The sequence below is a fragment of the Macaca fascicularis genome, chromosome 11 (genome assembly GCF_037993035.2).
Source record: "Macaca fascicularis isolate 582-1 chromosome 11, T2T-MFA8v1.1".
Lineage (NCBI taxonomy): Eukaryota > Metazoa > Chordata > Mammalia > Primates > Cercopithecidae > Macaca > Macaca fascicularis.
This window is the reverse complement of record NC_088385.1, coordinates 113,159,533-113,174,950: the sequence shown is the minus strand read 5'-3', so window position 1 is coordinate 113,174,950 and position 15,418 is coordinate 113,159,533. Positions and strand designations below refer to the sequence as shown.

General features: G+C 49.8%; 1 protein-coding gene across 1 annotated transcript; it reads left to right on the top strand.

The window, feature by feature from the left end:
• The first annotated feature begins 3,351 nt into the window (after positions 1-3,351).
• Positions 3,352-13,456, top strand: CKAP4 (cytoskeleton associated protein 4). Its single transcript, XM_005572768.4, has 2 exons — positions 3,352-3,974; positions 10,983-13,456. The coding sequence occupies exons 1-2, from the start codon at positions 3,522-3,524 to the stop codon at positions 12,306-12,308; spliced, it is 1,779 nt and encodes a 592-aa protein (XP_005572825.3). The 5' UTR covers positions 3,352-3,521; the 3' UTR covers positions 12,309-13,456.
• The last annotated feature ends 1,962 nt before the right edge of the window (positions 13,457-15,418 follow it).

Here is a 15,418-nt window from a genome sequence, read left to right as displayed (position 1 = left end):
CGCTCCACCATGCCTGATTTGTTTTTGTATTTTTTGTAGGGACAGGGTTTTGCCATGTTGCCCAGGCTGGTTTTGAACTCCTGGGCTCAAGTAATCCACCTGCCTTGGCCTCCCCAACTCCTGGGATTTGGGGAGAACTACCTCACTGAGCCACCAACCCTGGCCCAGTGAGGTAGCAATTACTCCTGTCTTATAGCTGAAGATACTGAGGTTCAGAGAGGTCACACTCCAAAGTCAGTCATGGACCTGAATTTGAACCCAAGTCAGTCTATTCTACAGCCTATGTCTTAACCATTATATGTACTATCTCCCAGAGGAAAAGAATGAGAGGGAAATGCTGAAAATATTCACAGTCCCCTCGTCCTACTCTACATTCATTCAGTGCTCAGTAGAGGCAAAAATTGAGGAACTGTCCATTCTCATATCTGACCTACAGTCTGGGTGTTTTTTTTTTCTTCCTGAGACAGGGTCTTGCTCTGTTGCCCAGGCTGGAGTACAGTGGTGTCATCATAGCTGACTATAACCTTGAACTCCTGGGCTCAAGTGATCCTCCTGTCTCAGCCTTCTGAGTGCCACCACATCCAGCTAATTTTTATTTTTATTTTTGGTGGAGTTGTGGTCTTGCTGTTATCCAGGCTGCTCTTGAACTCCTGGCCTCAAGTGATCTTCCTGGCTTGGCCTCACATAGTGTTGGGATTATAGGTGTGAGGCACTGTACTTGGCCTGGATCAATTTTTAAGAATTTAAATATCACTGAATTATTTTTGATAAGTATCAGATGACTATTTCTCTAAGAAACAGATGAACAATAAGAAAGGTCCTTAAAGATGCACTTACAGAAAGGGTGACTCTGAAATCTAGAGAGGAGTTTAGGGATACTTCTCAAGGTCACACGCTTTGGTAGTAGCCCTAAAGGAGTAAGGAGTAGGGCTCTTGCTTCCAAGGCCAGATCTTGGCAGCAAGCCACTTTACCAGTTATCACTGCCTCTGCCCCTAACATGGAGAACTGCTTGAAGGGAGATAACCTCTTTTTGTGCACTAGAGATTTTAACAACACAACCCAAACTTAGCTGAATAGTTTTTAAACAAGGTTCTTGGGATGAGTGAGTCTTCTGATTTCCTCTGCTGTCTCCCCGCCCCACAGGTCAGAGACCTATGCCCTGTTGAACCAGGAGGCTCCTACAATAGCTCCTGGTATTTAGCTGAAGTAGGTATGTTCCTCTCTGACTGGGGCAGATGGTTACATTTCTAGTCCAGAACCTGCTATAATTTACTCTTGTCCTCCCACACTAATAGTGATTCTTCTATCTGCCAGCTTGGCTTCTACAGCCTTCTGCAATCTGGACCTGCTCCACCCAGTTCATCTCTTTCTTCTCTACATGTAGAACACACCCTCATGTCCAACAGGTGTCCTGGGCTCACCCCATTTCCGCCACAGAAATATCCTCCCTGCTCTCCTCATATGCAAATCATTCTTCAAGGCATTGCTCAAGGTCTTTCTGCCCCCAAAGCCTGCCCATGTACAGCCCAATGGTTTGCTTTCCAAATCTCTTTACATTTATATTCCCAATTAACCGAAGTTAGCCCTTAACAGGTTTTTGTATATTTCTCCAAGTGTAATGCAGGCTCCTTGAGGGCAGGCACACAAATGTTCATTCATTCACTAGAGGCTTTTAGCAGCACCTTATAAAGCGAGAAAGAAGGAGAAATATAAACAATGGTTGCTTCCAGTCCTCAAGGAGGGGAGACATACCTGGCACTTAGTGGGCCTTGAACAAAGGTTTGCTATATTGAACCAACATATATGCCTCTCGTTGCAATTACTTGCTAAGTCCCATGAGAGGTATCAAGTGGTGTTATAGGGAAAGTACCATCAAAGAGGTGGCATTTGAACCCTATAGGCTTTAAGGGCAGGGCATGGTTTTGTCTTTGTTAACAGAACCGGGAGGAGGTTACAGACAGAAGAAACAGCATTCCTACCACACACAGTGCCAGGTGCACACAGTGCCAGGCACACACAGTGCCAGGCACACACCACTCACCAGGAATTGGGGAAAGCAGTGGAATTGAGTGAGTTCTGTCCCTGCCCCAGCACCGACTAGACTTAGTGAGTGGGCAAGTTGCTTAACTTCCCTGGGCCCCCGTTTCCTTCCCATTTTGAAGTGATTCAGCTGCATAGACTTCAGAAAGAAGCGGACTGAGTGAGGTTCGAATGATGACTATATGTGACCTTGGGCCAATCCGAAGCCGGCTCGCTCAGTCTCAATTTCCTTCCTACAAAATGGGTAAAATAATTTCTACCTCACAGGGCTTTTGTGAGGTTTCGAGAACATATGTGAGTCGCTAAGCACACAGCCTGGTAATACTAGATTTCCTTTTACAAAAGTAGGGGTGACGACCCTGATCTGCCTCTTTCTGTGCGGCTGCTGCTGGCTCCACAGCACCCATCCCAGAGGCTGCCCAGAGTAGGCGCCGTGGACAAACTTCATGACCCCCAAAGGGAAAACAGAGCTGAAGGGGCTTCGGGGGGAAAAAGTAAAGAGCTGGCCACAGCAGGCTAACTTGGCTAACGGGGACGCTTGGTGAATGCGTCCCCTTGAACAGACTTACCGCAGTCGAGAATCTTTGCTAACTCGCATCAAACATGCCTCCGAAGCTGGCTGGATTTTGGACAGCCCTTTGTGCCTCCGCCTTCAAACCCAAGGCAAAGGACAAAGCCCAACCTCATGGCGGGCTGGGAGGGTGAAAGCAGGGGGATTCCCCCAATTCCCGGCGGAAAGGAAGGGTGATCTGTTCCCATCCGCTGACTCCCACTCCTGGGGCCAGGGCTCCTTGGGCGCCCCCTTCATTTCTCTCCTCTCCGCACAGGTCGGGAAGGGAGGGGGTCGCGCTTGGCCCGCGGCGCAGGGTCACCCCGGCTTTCGTGCCTCCGACAACGCCTGGCCGCCCATCCCCGGCCCCCGTCGACCCTGCTGGCCCGCACGGCTGGGGTCGACCTGGCCCTCCGCCCCCGTCCTGCATGGAACCCTCCCGGCCGCCAGCCCCACCTCGGCCGCTTCCCCTGCCCTCCGCTCCTCTCCTCTCCTTTCCTCTACCCCCGCGGCCACCTCGGCGTGCGCCGCAACCTCCGCAGACCCCGCCGGGCCCCCACCCCGCGCCCGGCCGCCCCGCGCCGGCTTCCCGGCCCCCGTAGACCCCGCCCGGCCCTCCCTCTCTGGGGTCGTGGCGACGGAGAGGAGGGGCCGCCGGGCCGGCGTGCGTGGCAGGCTCTCCCGGCTCGGCTCGCTCGGCCTCCCTTACCGGGAGGCGGGGTCGGCGCCGCAGCGGCGGAGGCAGGCCCCCTCCTCCCGCCTCCTCGGCCCGGCCTCCTTCCCCGGCCGCGCGTCCTCTCGGCCGCTCCGACGCCAGTAGCGCCCGCGTGCCGCTCGCCCAGTCCCGGGGGAGCCCCAGCAAGTTTCCCGGGCCGCGCGCCGCGCTCGCTCGCCTCCCAGCCCGCGGCCTGAGCCGCCGCCGCGCCCGCCATGCCCTCGGCCAAACAAAGGGGCTCCAAGGGCGGCCACGGCGCCGCAAGCCCCTCGGAGAAGGGTGCCCACCCGTCGGGCGGCGCGGATGACGTGGCGAAGAAGCCGCCTCCGGCGCCGCAGCAGCCGCCGCCGCCCGCGCCGCACCCGCAGCAGCACCCGCAGAACCAGGCACACGGCAAGGGCGGCCACCGCGGCGGCGGCGGCGGCGGCAAGTCCTCCTCTTCGTCCTCCTCCTCCGCCGCCGCCGCCTCGTCCTCGGCGTCCTGCTCGCGCAGGCTCGGCAGGGCGCTCAACTTTCTCTTCTACCTCGCCCTGGTGGCGGCGGCCGCTTTCTCGGGCTGGTGCGTCCACCACGTCCTGGAGGAGGTCCAGCAGGTCCGGCGCAGCCACCAGGACTTCTCCCGGCAGAGGGAGGAACTGGGCCAGGGCTTGCAGGGCGTCGAGCAGAAGGTGGGTACCCCCGGCCCCCCCACTGGCCCCATCGACTGCGGCCTCCGGACCCACGGCCAGGCCCCTTCCTGCTGCCTGCCCAGGCCCCGAGGCGGGAGCCGGTCGCTCCTCCTTGGCGGGCCCTGGCTTAGACACCCCCTCCATGCGGCCCCCTAGTTCTGAGGCAGTCCCCAGACCCCCTTTGTTAATGGCTGCGGAGGAATCGGCCCCGAGGGATGGGCCGCCGCGAGGATGGCCAGGCTTGCCTGGCAGGGTGGGCCAAGGGCCTGTCACAGGGCATTAGCGGTGACCTGTAAGGAAGCCGGCAGGCTCCGGGGAGCCCATTCTTTCTGGATTAGGAACCGCTGAATGGGCAGAGTTGTCTGAAAAGGAGGTTGGAAGGGAAGCCAGCGCATCCCTGGAAGCCTCAGGCAAGGCCCCACCTCAGCTCTGCCTGTGGAAGACATCCCAGCGGGGTTTTTAATAGACCCGGAGCTGGCATTCTTACTCATTTGCAGGTCCAAATGAAATACCATCTATCTTTAGTTCCCTTGTCCTGTACTGGACCAGCCTGCCCAGGTGGGCCTTTGACGTAGTCCTCATTCAGCTTTTTTGGGGTTTTCTTTTGAGAGGGAGTGTGGCTCTGTCGCCCAGGCTGGAGTGCAGTGGTACGATCTCAGCTCACTGCAACCTCTGCCTCTCAGGTTCTAGCGATTCTCCTGCTTTAGCCTCCTGAGTAGCTGGGATTACAGGATTACAGGCATGTGCCACCACGCCTGGCTGATTTTTTATTAGTAGTAGAGACAAAGTTTCACCGTGTTGGCCAGGCTGGTCTCGAACTTCTGACCTTAAGTGATCTGCCTGCCTCGGCCTCCCAGAATGCTTGGATTACAGGCATGAGCCACTGCGCCCGGCCCTACTTCAGCTTTAGGGGAAGGGAAGGGCCAAAAATACTAGATCATACTGGTGAATAATACTTCTAGCCACATTTATATGGTGTTTAGAATGCTTACTCACATATTACCTAATTTTTATAGCCACCCTGGGAGGGAGGGAGGACTAACAGTTTTGATTTCATTTTCCAGAGCAGAACATTGAGGTTTAGACAGAGCAGTGAGTTGACAAAGTCCCCAGCTGGTGAGTGGCAGACACATGCAAATGTCTAGTCCACTGCCCTGTTCGTTAAGGGTCCACAGGGGTTCATTTCAGGTATGGACGGACCCAACTCTCAAGGCGAAGGTGCTTAGCTTCCGCCCTTCTGTGATTTTTCCATACCAAGTACGGCCCCTTTTATCTCATTCGCTCTTCACTATGTCATTGCTCAATGAAAGTTGGTTGCAAGACTGAAACAAAAAATCCCGCCACTTCTGGTCCCGGAGCCGCTGCCTCCTTTTCCCAGCATGCTGTCTGTCCTGCCAAGTTGCTCTCTGCTTTTGTTGAGTGTGCAGGACTAGGAGTTTCCTCTTAAGACTGGCAGAGCACGGCCGGGCGTGGTGCCTCATTCCTGTAATCCCGGCGCTTTAGGAGGCCGAGGCGGGCGGATCACCTGAGGTCAGAAGTTTGAGAGCAGCCTGGCCAACATGGTGAAACCCCGTGTCTACTAAAAATACCAAAATTAGCGGGGCGTGGTGACGCATGCCTGTAGTCCCAGCTACTCAGGAAGCTGAGGCAGGAGAATTGCTTGAACCCAGGAGGCGGAGGTTGCAATGAGCAGAGATCCTGCCAGTGCACCCCAGCCTGAACCATAGAGCGAGACTCCGTCTCAAAAAAAAAAAAAAAAAAAAAAAGACTGGCAGAACGACTGGAATGAGTCAGCCTGCTAAACGCTGCAGGCCAAGGGAGGTGACTTTTCTAAGGGAATTAAGTAGGCAGTGCTGCTTTGCCTATCCTGAATGTCAAACCATTCTTAAAAAATAGACATACTGCTGGAGTATAATCACTAGCCTCTGTTTCTTCTCTTTCATCCACCTACTTACTAATCAATCATAATATTTATTAAAGTCTGACAGTTGCGGGGCTCTGTGTAGGCTTTGTGGGAGGGTATGAAGGAGCAAAAGACACCAATCACTTGGGCAGCACGTAAGGAGGTGTCAGTCGAGGGTAACTCCCATGAAAGTTCAGAAGAGGGAGGGTGTGGAATTTCGCCTGTATCCTGGTGGCCAGGGTAGTGCCAGCCATCTAGCCGGTGATCGATAAATGTTGAGAGAAGGAGTGTGATCAACACCGTGGCAGGGGCATTATTTTGAGCATGTTCGAGAGAGAGGAGGTGGCTACCATGCCAGTGGCAGAGTCACATTTAGGAAATTGTGAGAGAGGGGAGGTTGGAAGTTGAGGCCAAAATAGAGAAGGTCTTGAATCCAGGTTAATTCTCTGTGCTTCTTCCTGCCCCTCCCTTAGTCTCTTCTTTTTGCTTCTTCACCCCCTCTCCATCACAGCTATGTATATAGATCACTTTCTTCTTTGGGGCTCAGTTTTCCCTTCCACACAATGAGAAGAGGGCTCCATCCAGACTTTTAAGAATCCTCATGGCTCTAAAATCGTTGAAATAGTGACTTCTCTTTTTTTTATTTCATATTTTATATTTTGTAGAGACGGGGTCTCCCTGTGTCACCAAGCTGGGGCATAGTGGTGTGATCATAGCTCACTGCAGCCTTGAGCTCCTGGCCTCAAGTATTCCTCTTGCCTCAGTCTCACAAGGAGCTGGGACCAGAGGCACACACAAGCACATCCAGCTATTTATTTTTTAAATTTTTGGTAGAGTCAGTGTCTTGCCGTGTTGCTCAGGTTGGTCTCAAACTCCTGGGCTCAAGCAGTCCTCCTGCCTTGGCCTCTCAAAGTGCTGGGACTACAGATGTGAGCCACTGCGCCTGGCTGACCACTTTTCTTTTAATTTAGTAGTGTAATAAAACTATTATTTAATGTGTCATATTTGTGGTGCACTTATTACGTGCCAGGCACTATGCAAAGCATTTGAAAATGCATCATCTCCTGACTCTCACAACAACCCCAAGAGGTAAGAACTATTATCAGCCCTCTTTGACAGAGGAGAAAAATGAGAGGCTAAGTGACTGAGCGGTTATATAGCTAGTAAGTGAGTGGGCTAGGATCCAAACTGTTGTCTAACTCCTAGAACACTATTAACCACTCCACTATTTAGCCTAGTACATAGTAGGTGCCCAATAAATGTTTCATTGACTTGAGACTCAGAACATGGCCAGAACAGTGTTAGGATTTGCCACAGAATGTGGCCACCCTGTCTGCATCTTTGGGGTGGCCAGGAAATAATTATTTTGCATTGAGGAACCAGTTGTGTTTGGTTCTCTGACATCCTGAGTTTGAACCCCTTTATAACTCTTGGTGACTTATTGGGGGGTGGAGTTTGGTTCATAGCAGGGAAGTACACTTACAGTATAATTAGTGTTCACTGTCAGTCAGCCATGCTATTAAATGCTTTATAGTCATGATTTCTGTTCTTCCAGCCACCCTCTGAGGCAGGTATCATTTAGTGGCACCATTTTGCAGATGGGGCAGCTGAGGACTGACTGTGTCACTCGTTCAAGGTCACACACAGACCATAAGTGGTGTAGCTGGAGTTGGGTGCCCACCTGTCTCTTGTCCTCCAGCTAGATATTCTTGTTATTGGAGAATGACTCAAATCTTCTGAATGACTGTAGCACAAGCAGAGAGGCTGGCCTGTCCTTACCCAGAGGATTCAGCAGGCACAAGTGAGTCCTGGGCTTCAGAAAGTGTTGGCAGTTGATCTTTAGGCCTTCTGAAGAGCCTGTGTTGCCCTGGCAGATCCAGCGTGATATAAAGAATGGTAGGCCGGGCGCAGTGGCTCACGCCTGTAATCCCAGCACTTTGGGAGGCTGAGGCGGGTGGATCACGAGGTCAGGAGATCGAGACCATCCTGGCTAACATGGTGAAACCCCGTCTGTACTAAAAAAATATAAAAAACTAGCCGGGCGTGGTGGCGGGTGCCTGTAGTCCCAGCTACTCAGGAGGCTGAGGCAGGAGAATGGCGTGAACCCGGGAGGCAGAGCTTGCAGTGAGCCAAGATTGCACCACTGCACTCCAGCCTGGGCGACAGAGCTAGACTCCATCTCAAAAAAAAAAAAAAAAAAAAAAAGAATGGTAGGAGTAGGCTTAGACCTGGTAGGGACAGTTTAATGAGACTAGGACCTATTTGTGGAAGCGTGAGTTCCCTGTTCATATTTCTTTGTTTTCTTGTCTAGATTCTCTGGCTAAGGAGTCAGGGCGTCAGGAATTGGCAGCCTCTCTTCCAGGTACTCAGAGCACTTGGAAGTCAGTGCCCCTGTCTGAGCATATCACATAGTGGTTAAGAGCTCAGGTTCTGAAATCAAGCATTTTGGGATTTTGACATTTGAGCCTACCACTTACCAGTTTCCTCATTAGTAAAATGGAGATCATTGGGAGCCATCAACTCATGAGATGATGATGAGGGTGTAATGAGATGATGTATCTGAAGTCCTTTGTGTAATTATTGGTCCATCATAAGTGGCTGGTTGAATGTCAACCACTGCTAACACCCAGTCCCCCCACCCTACGGTGTAACCTTGAGGGCAAGCATCCTAGCCATTATTTCATCTCTGGCATCTTGCCCACTGCCCACCACTTAGTGGGCATCCCACATTTGTTGGGGGAACAGATATTTCCTATGCATATTGATTATAATGAGCTATTTTCACATAAAGATGCGCAACTCATAGTACCCTCAGTAGGGGAACACCATGTTCTTTTTATAGTGTTGGGGGTTGGGTATAATTTCTGTTCTAGTCTCCTTCCTAACCATTTGTGAAGAGCCAGCCCAGGTCAGGACTGGCAGGGATCAGAGGAGACATGGGCCAGCTCATCAGGCTTTGCTTAAATTTCCTCATTCTGTGATTCCATCAAAAAACACTGGAAGAAAGCCTGCCATGTTGAAGGTACCGTGCTCACCTGCTCACACCTCTGTTCTGAGTGCTATGCTTAGAACAGGCAGACACTGTGATTTAGTAACCTAGTTTCAGAGATGGGCTCTCTCCAGTACCTTCACGGAGTGTCCTTTAAGACTTGGGTTGTATTTGGTTGGGCAGGGAAATTAGTATTCTGGAGCCCCTGAGAACCTTACTCTAATCTGCCTTAAAACAGACCGATGGAGCTAGACAGCACTTTAGAGACTTATTTGCTACTGGATGATGAGCCTGGGACTTGGAAAGTGAACGTGACTCTTCGTGCTTACAGAGCTGGTTACTGGTGGGGCTGGCACAAGAGCCGAGGTGTGCTGTTCACATTCCGTTTCAGTTTATCCTCCTGCCTTTTGGCATTGGACTGAAGATAGTTCTAGGAATCTGCAGACTCACCAGGTGCTTCAGAAGAAACGAGAAATAATCACGATGATGATAGCTGCCATGTATTGAGCGTTCACTATGTTCTGGGCACAGTTTAAGTATTTGATATATTATTAATTCACTTAATCCTCATACAGAGAATCATATGAGTCTGGTACTGTTTTCTCATCCTTCAACTGAGGAAACCAAGGTACAGATAGGCTAAATAACTTCCCTAAGATCACACTGCTGGGAAGTGTTCAAGTGAGGATTTGAACCTAGGCAGTCTGGCTCAAGAGTCCATGCCAGTGGACGGACTCTTTATTTTTTAACTTTTTATCATGGCAGTGTTCAAGCATAAACAAAAAAGCAATATAATGAACCCCAGTTTCAAGAATTACTGATGTTTTGCCATTCCTTTTTCATTCCATCAGCACACCTGGCATCTGCTTTTTTTTTTTTTTTGGCTGGAGTTAGAAGTCTGATTCTGAACCACTCTCTTGCCCTATGGGTGCCCAACCTGGTCTCCCTTGTTCTCCAGATGCTGTTGCTGTTGAATGGCCATAACATAAGCAGAGAGGCTGTCCTGTCCTGAAGCCAGAAAATTTACTGGGCGGAAGTGGGTTCAGGGCTTCAGAAAATATTGGCAGTTCGGCTCTAGGGCCTCTGAAGAGCCTATGTTGTCCTGGCAGATCCAGGGGATAGTGAATTAGGAATTAGTTTTAAAGTGAATCCCTGGCTGACATTCTTAGTTTACCCAAAGCATTTTAGGATTTATTTCCAACTGATAAGGGTTCCTTTCCTTTCCTTCCCTTTCTATTCCTTTCCCTGTTTGTTTTAACAGAACACAGTCTATCATACCTAACAAAGTTTACAGTATTTCTTGAATGTCATCTGACACCCAGTCCAGAATCACAGTTCCTTGATTATTTCAAAAATGGCTTTAAAAAATTTATTTATTTATTTTTAAATTTTTGTGTTGTTTTAGACACAGGACCTCACTCTGTTGCCCAGGCTGGACTTGAACTCCTGGGCTTAAGGCAACCTGTCACCTTAGCTTCCCAAGTAGCTGGGACTACAGGTGGACACCACCAGGCCCAGCTCAAAGGTGTCTTTTTAACAGTTGGTTTGTTCAAATCAGGATCTATGTAAGATCCACACATTACACTTGATTGAAAATTTTCCTAAATTTATTTCGGCCTGTAAGTTTCCTGTCTTTCCTTCTTTTAAAATGCCACTTAGTTGTTGAAGATCCTGGTTCTTTGTCCTATAGAATTGTCCACATTGTGGGTTCGGCTGATTGCATCCTCATGACATGTCTCTCCTGCGTGATGGTTAGACCGAGGGACTTGATAGAGTCAGGTACTTGTTTTCTGTCTTTTCCTTGTTTTTTTTGCAACAAAGTATTAAAAGTGGCACCATGTGCCACATCAGGCTAAAACCCAGGTTATTAATCATTGTGCTGTCCAGCCTGATTAGTCAGGCCTGGGTTATAAATCATCCCTGGAGCACTAGAAGGGGGCCGTAGGGTTGGTCCTCAAAACCATATGGACTATGTGTGGAAGGATGTTTCTCCAAAGGAAAATTGTGGTGCCATTCTGGAAAAAACAGGACCTGGAGGCTGGGCAGACAAAAAAAGTTCTATCATGTGAAACTCATCAGGTCTTCTCAGCAATTAACGTCTGGATTTTGATTACAGGTGCAGTCTTTGCAAGCCACATTTGGAACTTTTGAGTCCATCTTGAGAAGCTCCCAACATAAACAAGACCTCACAGAGAAAGCTGTGAAGCAAGGGGAGAGTGAGGTCAGCCGGATCAGTGAAGTGCTGCAGAAACTCCAGAATGAGATTCTCAAAGACCTCTCGGATGGGATCCATGTGGTGAAGGACGCCCGGGAGCGGGACTTCACATCCCTGGAGAACACGGTGGAGGAGCGACTGACGGAGCTCACCAAATCCATCAACGACAACATCGCCATCTTCACAGAAGTCCAGAAGAGGAGCCAGAAGGAGATCAACGACGTGAAGGCAAAGGTTGCCTCCCTGGAAGAATCCGAGGGGCACAAGCAGGATTTGAAAGCCTTGAAGGAAGCTGTGAAGGAGATACAGACCTCAGCCAAGTCCAGAGAGTGGGACATGGAGGCCCTGAGAAGCACCCTTCAGACTATGGAGTCCGACGTCTACACCGAGGTCCGCGAGCTGGTGAGCCTCAAGCAGGAGCAGCAGGCTTTCAAGGAGGCGGCCGACACGGAGCGGCTCGCCCTGCAGGCCCTCACGGAGAAGCTTCTCAGGTCCGAGGAGTCCGTCTCCCGCCTCCCGGAGGAGATCCGGAGACTGGAGGAAGAGCTCCGCCAGCTGAAGTCCGATTCCCATGGGCCGAAGGAAGATGGAGGCTTCAGACACTCGGAAGCCTTTGAGGCGCTCCAGCAAAAGAGTCAGGGACTGGACTCCAGGCTCCAGCACGTGGAGGACGGGGTGCTCTCCATGCAGGTGGCTTCTGCGCGCCAGACCGAGAGCCTGGAGTCCCTCCTGTCCAAGAGCCAGGAGCATGAGCAGCGCCTGGCCGCCCTGCAGGGGCGCCTGGAAGGCCTGGGGTCCTCGGAGGCAGACCAGGATGGCCTGGCCAGCACGGTGCGGAGCCTGGGTGAGGCCCAGCTGGTGCTCTACGGCGACGTGGAGGAGCTGAAGAGGAGTGTGGGGGAGCTCCCCAGCACCGTGGAATCACTCCAGAAAGTGCAGGAGCAGGTGCACACGCTGCTCAGTCAGGACCAAGCCCAGGCCGCCCGTCTGCCTCCTCAGGACTTCCTGGACAGACTTTCTTCTTTAGACAACCTGAAAGCCTCAGTCAGCCAAGTGGAGGCAGACTTGAAAATGCTCAGGACTGCTGTGGACAGTTTGGTTGCATACTCCGTCAAAATAGAAAGCAACGAGAACAACCTGGAATCAGCCAAGGGTTTACTAGATGACCTGAGGAATGATCTGGATAGGTTGTTCGTGAAAGTGGAGAAGATTCACGAAAAGGTCTAAATGAATTGTGTGTGCAGGGCGCGGATTTAAAGTCCAATTTCTCATGACCAAAAAATGTGTGGTTTTCTCCCATGTGTCCCCCAGCCCCCAATTTCTTGTCCCCTCTTGAAGAGCAGTTGTCACCACCTGAACACCAAGGCATTGTATTTTCGTGCCCAGTTAATTTATTGACAATGTTTTAAGTTCTCTGCTTCAGAGTTTGGTTAGCTTCCTGAAGCGCAGCCCCTGTGAATAACAGGTGGCTTTTCATGGATGTCTCTAGTCAGAGAAAAATGATAAAGGCTTCAATTGAGGATTAACAGAAGCAGATTAACCTCAGAAATCCTGTCTGGCTGGCAGATTTCAAGTAAAAAAAAAAAAGGTGGTTTTGGGGGACACTTTTATTTCCAGTTGTCTTTAAGGAAAATTAATTTTACTTTTTTTTTTTTTTTGTACTTCTGGCCGAAATTTTTATGAGATATCTCTCACTTGTCTTCCACTTTGAACCGGTTAAAGCTCATAGCTGTCAGCTCTGAATGAGGAGGGGAGAAGCCCCTGGGTCTGTCTTTGAAAGGAATCCACTGCTTGAGGGCCGCCTTCCCCTGTGGTGTGTGGGTCGTTTCTCTTCCTGACGCATCTTATGATATCAGAGGTAACTATGCAAAGCATCCAGACGGTTCTGAATGTGAAGCACTCCACCCAGCAGAGTCCCGGTGTCCTCTGTCCCCGCTGCCGGCCCGTGTTCTCTCTCAAGAGGTCACCAAGGAACACAGAGGTTTAGGCTCCCAGAAAGGGGAGCCTTTGGGTTCTTTCAAAAAACGCATTAGGAGAGCTGTCCACAGTGGAATGGGGGGTCTCCCTGGGGAATGTAGGCCAGGTCCTTTTATTTTAACATGATGTCCGTGAAGAGGTTTGCTGCCTGGGCAGCCCTGTCTGTCGGCAAGGAGCGTGCATACTGCGTTTTTGTAATTGTTTGCTGTATCTCCCTTCCCTCTGAGCTGTATTGTTCTTTAATGGCTGTCTTGCCCTTCCAAAAAAAATTGAAAAAAAAAAAACAAAAAACCTGAAAAGTACAAAAAAAAAGGTTTTGTTTAGTTTACTGTGAAATGAACTGTATGACTTATTTACAGTATTTTTAATTCTTAATAAACACTTGAGCTTTGTTATGACTTTTCCAGAGTGGTTGCATTCTGAGAATTTCGTAATTATGATGTGTTTTATTAGCATGTGGTATAAACGATTAGCAAATAGGTAAGTTTACTATTTTAAAGCTGTTTTTTCTTTTAATTCTGAAACCAAGATGGCCTCACTCTTGGGCTGGGGGCCTGCTTTGATGGACTGTTAGCAAGTGTGTTCAATGATTACTTGTCTCCAGCTCTGTTGTCTTCAAGCATAGGACCTCAACCCTCACTACCTATTAGAATCTTCCTGGGAGCTTTAAAAAATGCCTGGGCCCTGCCCCAACAGATGCCGATTGAATAGGCATAAAGAGTCTGGCACTGGCATTTTTATTTTTTATTTTTATTTTTTTTTTGAGACGGAGTCTCGCTCTGTCGTCCAGGCTGGAGTGCAGTGGTGCGATCTCAGCTCACTGCAAGCTCTGCCTCCCAGGTTCTGGCCATTCTGCCTCAGCCTCCTGAGTAGCTGGGAATACAGGCACCCGCCACCATGCCCGGCTAATTTTTTTTGTATTTTTGGTAGAGATGGGGTTTCACTGTGTTAACCAGGATGGTCTCAATCTCCTGACCTTGTGATCCGCCCACCTTGGCCTCCCAAAGTGCTGGGATTACAGGCGTAAGCCACCGCACCCAGCCAGCACTGGTATTTTAAAGGTTCCCTCTCTGATTCTAATGTCCAGCCAGGGTTGAGAACCAGTGTCTCAGACCATCTGAGTGACCTTCAGCCCTAGTGCACACCTGGACATGTTTTCTTCCCTGGATTGCCTTCCACCCTCCACCCAATAAAAACCACATGCTGTTTATTGAGTACCTGTGTGCCAGGTCTTGTGCTCAGCATGCGTAATAACCTGTTATTCCTCCTTACAGTCCCCCAAGGTAGGCGGTATCATTTCCCATTTCACAGAGGGACAGCAGGCTGAGAAACTTCATACAAGATCATTCATTAGGAAGTGGCAGGGCTAAGCTTTGTACCTCATCCTTGCTTTAACTGGGACAGCATCCTCTACCATCCACTGACACCAGTGGAGGTCCATTTGGCCTGTGGAACATCTGTCCTGTTCCAGAGCCTGAGGCTGCAAGAGATTTCTTCTTTCCCACCTAGGGAGTAGAGGGTGGCTAGGACCTGAGGCCCTGTGGCTTGTTGTCCCCCTTTCAGGCTGGAGGGCCCGTCATCTCTGAATTGCTGTCAGGCACTCTGGATCCCTCAAAGCTTCACAACTCGGAGCTGGAAGTTTTTCCCAAAGCAGTCAGCAAATCAGGACAGGCTCTGTAAATCATTTCTAGTTTTATTTCAAAACCATTTTACTTTTTATTTTAAAGTCTTAAGTATTGACACGTATGCTTTAAATGGCTACTTTCACCCACTTGGGGAGGGTACAGAACAGCGTAAAGTCGCATGCATGGAAAAAATTAAATTCATTTCCTTCTCAGGCCAATTGGTTGCATTGAGTGTGTTCTTGCTCTTTCTCCTGCCACCATTTCTGTGGTTGCTAATCTCTGACTATGGAGTGGTTTAATAGATTCTCATTAATATTATAAAAGAAAGCATTGACAAGTGTCTGATAAATATAAATTCAAGTGGTGAAAATAAATAAGAGGAATATATTAGGAATTCACATATTTCTGGTGGTGGGGCAGTTAGAGTTCTTAAACCAAATAATGCAGCTCAGTCTTGTTCATTCATTCAATAGTGTTCATTCATTCAACAAACATTTATTGGGCCGATAGCCAGGCATTTTGCTAAGTATCAGTGAATTAAAATGTACAGGACTAGCCCAGTGGGGATGACAGTCATGTAAAATGGTAGGTATTATAAAGAAACACGTGCTATAGTTGGGTGTATTGGGCCAAGAGGAAGGAGTGGCCAGTTGTGCCATGGTTGGTCTAGAGGTGGTTAGAATGGGTTTTTGAAGGCGTAGGGGAAGTACCTTGGAATGCTTTCATGAGTAATGG